Source organism: Phocoena sinus, chromosome X, assembly GCF_008692025.1.
Source record: "Phocoena sinus isolate mPhoSin1 chromosome X, mPhoSin1.pri, whole genome shotgun sequence".
Lineage (NCBI taxonomy): Eukaryota > Metazoa > Chordata > Mammalia > Artiodactyla > Phocoenidae > Phocoena > Phocoena sinus.
Window position 1 is genome coordinate 7,500,339 of NC_045784.1, and position 8,852 is coordinate 7,509,190.

The window sequence follows — 8,852 nt, forward strand, 5'->3', positions numbered from 1 at the left end:
AAAAAAAAAAATGTATTATAGAAAGCAGGATCCATTTTAAGGCAAGCCTTGCTGTACATGTTCCCTAACCTTTTCCCATGAAGCAAAAGAAAGATTAAAATTCCAACAGAAGGAAAATCGCCTTGGAGAAATATCTTGAGACCGATGGATTTATTTCATGTGTGACTTAAAATAGCCTAGGTTTCTAGTACCGCATAAAGCTGTATTTCTAATGAGTTCCTGTTACCCTACTTTTCTTCAACTTTCTTTCACGTGGGCCCGCCTACAGATAGAAATAGGCTAATTGTTACCATAACGGTTTTACTATCTTTTTTTGAGAAATCCACCAAATGGCCCATATTTAAGAGAGGCGATCCAAGGAGTGGGGGGAATGCAGCTTTTCTAGGGTTATTTCTTTGGTCCCAAGGGTCATAGTTAGACTGAACTGCGTTTCTGGGCTCTGAGCCTAGGATGGTCCTCTTGGTTTCTTGTTCCTTTCAGGATTTATAATGCCATCTGGGCCAGTTATACCTTAGTTTGTTATAAAAAAAAAAAAAAAACCATGTATTAAGGTCATTGGGCAGCTAAGTGAGGTTTCTTTTCACGTCAAACCTCAGCCCCTGATGAGGTGAAGGTGTGTCAGGAAAGCAAGGGTGGCAGGCCCTGGGCCAGCTGGGCGCCCTGGCCTCCAGGCAGAAGCAGTGCATTTCGCTAAAGGAAGTAGCCTGGTCAGGCCCGCGTTGCAAGACTTTGGCAGTGAATGATCGGGTCACAGCAGGGGGGTCTCGCACAGCATTAGCTTGAGAGAGAGAGATGCCAGTTTCACAGATGTTTGGCTGAAGCTCCTCGTTAAGAATGTAGAGTCTGCCTTCCGCGCCCCTCCTCTGTGGGATTCTAGGCTGCTGGGGGAGGGAAGTCGCATGTTGCTGTGGGATGGGGTGGGGGAAGGGACTCCGCAAGGGAGTCTCGTGAGGCTCACCGTCCTGCTCGCCCATTGCAGAGAACGCCAGACAGAGGCAGGAGGGCATCGTGAGCGACTCGGTCATGTACTTCACCGAGGAGCCCCCTGAGCTGCCAGCCAACAGCCCGCAGCCCCTGAAGCTGCGGCGCGTCCTGAACCTCAGCCCTTTCACCGTCACGGACCACACCCCCATGGAGACGGTGGTGGACATCTTCCGGAAGCTGGGGCTCCGCCAGTGCCTGGTGACGCGGAGCGGGTGAGTGGCGGGACCCTGGGGGGAACAAGATGAAGGGGACGCGGGCTCAGCCTTTGGGGGACTGGCGGGGACCGGGGCAGGGGGGTGGGTGGCAGTGCTCGGAAGAGATGTCCGTAGGTGAGCCCAGGAGGAGGAGTTGCCAGCGAGCTTGGGACTCAGGCTTCCAGGTGGGGCTGCTGTCTCTGCCCTGAGGTTGAAGGTGGAGTCCCGAGGGGAGGAGCCCACGGGGAGGGGCTGTGGCTCCCCCGCCACCCGCAGTGGTCCTGGCTCTGGGAGAAGGTTCGGTCTGTCCTGCTGTGACGTTGCGATGTGACGACACTCCTCCACATCACGGTGCTCTGCAGAAACGAGCAACAAGGATCTCAGGGCTGATGAGAAAAATAGGGTTAGGTGCGCAACGCTCGAACACTTTGTCAGTGACAGATCATAAAAAACAGAGATGGCAATCTCATAAAAGCGGTCAGACATTTACACACATTAAATGGTTGAGAAGTGTATCAAAAAGGCCGTTTACGGCCCCTTCACCTTGAGAAAGCCCCGCGGTTGGCTTGTGGAAGCGGGCATCGCGAGGGCTGTGGCTGAGTATTCCCATGCCCCTGGGTGCTCCTGGCCGGGGCATCTTTCTCTGTCCTCCTGGACTTTCCTGTGGATGAAATCACCCATAAGCAAACGTGAGGTTCACAGTGTGCTCAAATTACTCCCTAATACATCGGTCGGTTCGAAACAACTTCACGTGTTCAAACGTTATCGCAGAGCCGAGAGATTTGGTGGCCCATGGCATCGTCTCTGCCGCAGCCATATTGCTCTTGCTCTGTGTTATCACGAACCAGGAAACCAGCACTGCAGAGAGCAAAGTTTCGTGATGATGTGAGAGGTGCAGTGCTCCGTGGGCCGTGCTTGGGCTCAGGGGCTCTCCTTAAATTCCATGGCCTCAGAAGCTTGGGTGGAGCGAGAGATTGGCTGGGTCCAGGTAGCCCGGAACCTAGGATTGTCTGCCCAGTTGATTCCTTTATGGGCTGGGGGCTGGGAGGTGGGGTATGGGCTGTGGAGACATCGGTGCCAGGCTTTCCTCCTGCCGCCCTGCTCATGGCTCTGCAAGGAGCTGAATTTGCACTTGACCCAGAGAACTCTCGGCCAGTGGGACGAGTGTCCTTCTTAGCTCTGACTGCAGCTGGGGTGTGTCTTGCACATGGAGAGGGGCAATCAATAAGGAACAAATAAATAAGTGTTTGAGGCTAGAGGTCATTTCTGCTGGTGGTTTTTTTTTTTTTTTTTTTTTGCGGTGCGCAGGCCTCTCACTGCTGTGGCCTCTCCCGTTGCGGAGCACAGGCTCCAGACGCGCAGGCTCGGCAGCCATGGCTCATAGGCCCAGCCGCTCTGCGGCATGTGGGATCTTGCTGGACCGGGGCACGAACCCGCGTCCCCTGCATTAGCAGGCGGACTCTCAACCACTGCGCCACCAGGGAAGCCCTCTGCTGGTGGTTTTTATAGGAACTCAGTGGTTCTCAAACTTGAGCAGGCGTCAGAATCCCCCGGAGGAGTAAACCTCTAGGTTAAACCCAGAGTGCTGGGACCCCCTGCAGCTACTGACCCCTCCGACCTGGGAGGGGGCCCGAGAATGTGTATTTCTAACCAGCTCCCGGAGGTTACTGCTGGTTGGGGTCCCCACTTTGCAAACTGCTGAAGCCCACCGATGAACCTGAATTTCCAGCGCTCGGCAGAAATACCACCGTGATCACCCCTGTCGTCTCAAGTGTATAGCAGTTTCTCTTTTCCTTTAAAATAATAATCCAATGTCAGTTATCATTGGAATCTCCAGTTCTGGCAGGAAATGCTGCCCTCAACGCCCGCTCACACCTCACGGAGCCCCATGAGGTTTTCCTGTGAAGATCTGGGTGTCGAAATTGGCTCCGAATGTTCTGCGAGAAAACAATCGCACCCTCTCTCTCGCTCTACGTATTTTAAACAAACACAGATGCTGATACATTAGTGCTGGCAAGAGATCCTTGTTTGCGGGGCCTTTCATCTTCTCGGGCTTTGAGCCAGGGCAGGCACGGCTCAAGCCAGCTCGCGTTTTTGATGTATTCCATCGCCATGTGCCTTCCCTGCTCTAGGCCGAGCACTCGAGCTCGTACCCTTGACTTGCGTTGTCTGCAGGATTTCTCAGGGCCTGGGCTCCCAGGTGATCCTGAAAGCAGACCATGAGCCAGGGAAGTCTTTGTCTCCCTAAGGCCAGAGTCTAGGAAGCCTCCAGTGGTGAAGGGTGAATTTGGGATTTTCTCCACAGAGGATCTAGAAAGAAAAAGTGAGCAGGGGAGATGGTGTCAGCTTCCACCAAGCCCTGCTAGGTGGGCCTTGGGGTGTGGCCTTCTCACAGGAGCCCAGCTGCTCTAATGTGAATTATGTTCATGGTCATAGATGGACTGTTTATCATTCCACAGGTTCACTTGAACTGCTACCCAAAGGGGCTGGAAGTTTAAACACTTGATTTATATCAAGTAGGACATGTCATACCACTAACAAACCCCGCTGGATTTAATGCTGCCTCTTTTTGGGAGGATGTTCAACTTTCTTCTTTTCTGATATTTATTGTCGCAGGCCAGGCACAATTTATGCCAGAACCCAAGGCAGCTCCTGAATTCATGTTTCCCCAGAGCCATTGTAACCAGCTTGACTTTCAGACATAGTTACCAAGCTTTAAGACGGGGTTGTCAGGACTGCATGTGCCTGACCTTTTGATATTATGTCCAGGATGACTGTAAGGGAACAAAACCCGGGCTTTATAGATATGGGAGGGTGTCTGTGTGTGTTAACAAGTCGTTTTTTCTCAAAGCGGCATTGGTTTCATCAGCTTTTACTGAGCGTCTATGTGAGGGAGAACTGGAGGAGGCTCAAAAAGCATTTAAAAAAAAAATCAAGGAGTTTGTCATCTACCGAGGAACATGGACGTTATCCAATTTGAGTGGTGTTCCCCAGGTGTTCTGGAGGGCAGTGTCCTCAGCCAGGCTTTCAAGTAGAAAAGAAATGTCCGCAAGAACAAAAGAGCCTTTTAAGCTGAGGGAGTGTCTGCCAGTTGGTGGCCGCCAGCCACGGAACTCCTCCCACCGTGGATGAGAAGGTGTGTCACCTTTTCACGTGCTGCCACTTCTCTGATGATCGCAGCTTTCTTAGCGGTGTATTTTAGGCGTAAGCTGCTTGCCTTCTAACTATTCCTTTTTGATTTTAAAGGGAGTTGAAGGACCGTTATGGACTGAACTGTGTCCCCCCCACCCCATCCCTGAATTCGTATGTTGAAGCTCCAGCCTCCAATATGACTGTCTTTGGAGATGGGGTCTTTAAGGAGGTAGTTAAGGTTAAATGAGGTCATAAAAGTGGGGCCCTAATCTGATAGGACTGGTGTCCTTAAAAGAAGAGGAGGGGCTTCCCTGGTGGCGCAGTGGTTGAGAGTCCGCCTGCCGATGCAGGGGACACGGGTTTGTGCCCTGGTCTGGGAAGGTCCCACATGCCGCGGAGCGGCTGGGTCCGTGAGCCATGGCCACTGAGCCTGCGCGTCCGGAGCCTGTGCTCCGCAGCGGGAGAGGCCACCAACAGTGAGAGGCCCGCGTACCGCAAAAAAAAAAAAGAAAAAGAGGAGACACCAGGGATGCTTGCACAGAGAAAAAGGCCATGTGAGGGCACAGCAAAAGGGTGGTGTCTGCAAGCCCAGGAGAGAGGCCTCTGGAGAAACCAAACCTGCCAGCACCTTGATCTTGGCCTTCCAGCCTCCAGAACTGGGAGAACATACCTTTCTGTTGTTAAGCCACCTACCTAGTGTATGGTGCCTTGTAACTGCAGACCAAGCTAACTCTGTCAGGACACAGACTCAGCTTGGCAGGTTTAGTATAATAGCATCTTGTTTTATGGGGCATCTTTGATTTTACTGTATTTTTATAAATTTTAGAAATGTGTTTGAAGTGATCTATGAGCACTGTTAAAGTCAAGTAGCTCTAAATAGCTGGAAGGAACAATTCCTGGCTCTGTCCTCCTTCACCACCCACCCCCTTTCAGGCAACCACTTTCTTCCCCCTAAGAATTTTGTGTTCTTGAATTAATAGACTTTATTTTTCAAGCAGTTTAAGGCTTACAGCATAATTGAGCAGAATGTACAGAGTTCCCTCTCTGGTCCTCTCTCTGTTGCCCTTACTGTCAAGTCTTGCATTTGTGTGTTATATTGGTTGCCGTTGATGAGCCAGTATTGAGATGTTATTATTAACTACGATCCATTGTTTACATTAGGATTCGCTCTTGGTGTTGTACGTCCTGTGGGTTTGGACAAATGTATAATGACATGTATCCACCATTGTAGTATCATCAGGAATAGTTTCACAGCCCTTAGAGTCCTCTGTGCTCTGCCTGTTCATCCCTCCCCCGCCTTACCTCCTGGCAACCACTGATCCTCTTACTGTCTCCATTATTTTGCCTTTTCCAGAATGTCTTAGAGTTGGAATCACACAGTGTGTAGCCTTCTCAGATGGCTCCTCCACACCGTCTCCTGGCCTGATGGCTCATTTCTTTTTAGAGCCGAGTAATATTCCATTGTCTGGATGGACCAGTTTGTATATTCACTCACCTACTGAAGGACATCTTGGTTGCTTCCAAGTTTTGCCAATTATGTATGACACATACATCTTCTAAGACTAAGGACATTCTTTTACATAACCACTGAGCCATAATTACAGAAAATTAATGGTAACTCAATATGTCACTCAATACCTAGTTCATATCAAATTTCAGTCCAGAGTTCCTTCAAGATTCAGACATCGCATTTGGTTGTTTTTTATCTAGAACGGCTCCCTGCCTTTTTTGTTTGATATTTATGACATAGATTTTTTTTTTTTTTTAAGAATCCAGACCAGTAGTCCCACATTCTGAATTTGATTGATTGCTTCCTCATGGTTTGATTTGGTTTAAGTAGTTTCGAGTTTCGGGCAGTGTTCCAATGTAGATGATGTCATAACGTCAGCTTTTCTGACTTTGTTGGTGATAAGCTCCATCACTGGGATGAGGTGGGGATGGCCAGAGCCCTCTGTAGTAAAGGGACATTTTTCTCTTTGTACGTAATCTGTGGAGGGATACTTTGAGACCATGTGAATTTTCTGTTTTCCAGCAACCATTTACCTGATGGTTTTGGAATCCATTGATAATTATTGGCTAAACTAATTATTACATTGGGGGTTGCAAAATGTTGATTTTCTAATTCTTTTGTGCTTGCTACATTTTTTCCCCATCTTTTTTTTTTTTTTTTTTGATTATCATGTTAGTCATGGTGCTTTCTTTCAGTGTTTTGTCATCTGTATTGTCATTATTCTTTTTGTTTAGCATGCTTTTAAAGGCCCTTTTTGCTATTTTCCTATCACCTGAAGATATTCCTATAGATGGAGGGGCAGAGGTAGTATCTGCTGTCTACCCCGGTGTGACAGATTGGGAAACGAATACAAGAAATCAATCGCTTTTTCAAGGTTAAGGTCCAGTGTGGTCAGGGACAAGGAAGTGAGAATTCTGGCTGACAGTTTCACTAACCAGTGTCCCTTTCACCAGCTGTCACTGACTGGGGTACTGCTCCAGGTACTTGCGGCCCCTCTTCATGTTCACTTCCTATTAGTAAGAGATGAGTTTCATAGTTCGGCTTTAATTAAATAAATGACAGTGTATTACAGTTGTGTTTTCTGATTTTTTTTGTGTATCATCATTTTACCCAGATACAGAGTAGAAACCTGTCATTTCAATAGCCGTACAGTATTCCAGGGTGAGACTGCCGTCCTTTACTTCCCTATTCTCCTCTTCTTGGGGATGATGGAGACATGGTGAGCAGCGTTTTGCAAACTAATTTGGCAATGGAACTTCTTTTCTCTGAAGAACTTGGAAACATCCCCTTCTTTCAAACCTTTCACTTTCCCCAGGGGCCATGATTTGACCCCAGCAGGTGGTTATTTAAGTATTTAATAAAATCGAGAGTGAGGCATGATCCAGGGGCACTGTTTACGTTGTCGAGTTTGTCAGTGGTGCTCCCTGGAGTTGGGCAGTATACAGTATAGGTGTCTCTATACCAGGGTCCCTGAGAAGTGGCATCATTTTTGTAAGTTGAAAGCCATGGAATTTTGGAAGAGCAGGTAATTTACATATATGGTCGGAGATGAATGTCAAACTTTACCCTTCCAGTAAGATAGATTTAAAATAGAACCGATTGTTATCTTAAAATTTCTTATGCTTAAAATGCCCCACGCTTGGAATTTCTGCGGTGTGGTCACGTTTTGACAATGGCTTTTGTAAGCCCTTTTTAATTGATTATAGTCTTGGAATTTAGGGGAGCATATTAGTCATCATAGGCCTACTGCTGTAATAAACAAGCCTGCAATCTCAGTGGCCGAACACAATAAAGGTTAATTTTTCTCCTACGTCACTCCAGTGTGGGTTGCAGCAGGTGTGGGCTTTGCACCACACAGCCATTCCAGAACCCAGGTCTTTGAATCTGGTGACACCTGATTCAGTCCTCTGTGACCTCAGAGCCCTTCACTGGCTCCTCTGTCTTGGGCTGGCAGATGAGGAGAGAGGAAATGTGCAGGAGACTCGGGAGGGGTATCTCTCACCTCCACCCACACGCCATTGGCCAGAGCTCACTCAGTTAGACCCACCCCTCCGCAAGGGAGGCTGGGAAATGTCTCTCCTTGTGCTCCGGTGGAAAGGGCGCTGGGGATTAGGGACAGGCATGAGTCGGTATTGCGAGGCTGACCTCTTTTCTCTATTTTGTTTCTTCTCCAGGAGACTTCTTGGCATCATCACGAAAAAGGATGTTCTGAGGCATATGGCCCAGATGGCAAACCAGGACCCTGAATCCATCATGTTTAATTAGAAACAAGATGGCAGTTTCTTTGAGAAAAATACAACTGTGTCATTTGAAAAGAAATAAACAAATGATATGTCATCCTAATGAACGGTCATGCACTGGGGGCAGCAGAAACAAAAGCTTTGTTTAAAAGGAAGGGAAGAAGAATGAAACTTAGAAAAAATACATTGGCGAGTAGGCATTTTATAGCTTTAACCCCTTATGAGTTTCAAGCTGTGTTCTGAATTTAGTAACTACTGTGGGGGCACGTGGGTGGGTGTAAATGATATGGTTTGTACAAGGACATGGAACACAATTGCTGAGTCAAGAAACATTTGCCCCTCCTGTTGAAGGCTGGTGTTGGTGAAGCTTTGAGTCTGAAAGGCCAAGGGGTATTGGCGTGTCAGTGTCCTTATTTATTGGTTCCTGAGGTTTGGCTGTTATGTTACTGAATCAGATTAAAGATATTTGCACTTACTTTGTTGGAAAAGAAAAATTAAATGTGAACGTAGTGAAAGCTGCAAGTATGCTAGTGGGTTCACTCGTGACCAGCCGTTGCTGGCTCCTGTATTCAGCCTGTTATTTTGCTTATCCATTGCTTTCTGAACCAACATTGGGTCACCTGCCATGTTGAGTATGAAGAAATCATTTCTCTATGCAAGACCAGCGTCTTGGGACTGCGCGATGAACTGTCGAGCATTTAGTGCTGCACTGTTTCCTGCCACGAAAAGGGATTCGTGCTTATTTTGAGGGTATACATACCCATCATTGATTTGCATCCCCATCGCATTTGC

At 48.0% G+C, this 8,852-nt stretch overlaps 1 protein-coding gene across 8 annotated transcripts in view; it reads left to right on the forward strand.

Moving 5' to 3' along the window:
- The window catches only part of CLCN4 (chloride voltage-gated channel 4), a 77,847-nt gene extending 69,277 nt beyond the window's left edge, over positions 1–8,570 (forward strand). For 7 of the 8 annotated variants that reach the window (XM_032618789.1, XM_032618791.1, XM_032618784.1 and 4 more), the window contains 2 exons: positions 980–1,196; positions 7,995–8,535. In XM_032618789.1, coding sequence (XP_032474680.1) covers positions 980–1,196; positions 7,995–8,085 — 308 coding nt within the window. In that variant the 3' untranslated portion in view covers positions 8,086–8,535. Of the gene's footprint in view, positions 1–979; positions 1,197–7,994 lie in introns of all 8 variants that reach the window. The other variant, XM_032618788.1, reaches the window with a different exon arrangement.
- Positions 8,571–8,852: the final 282 nt, after the last annotated feature.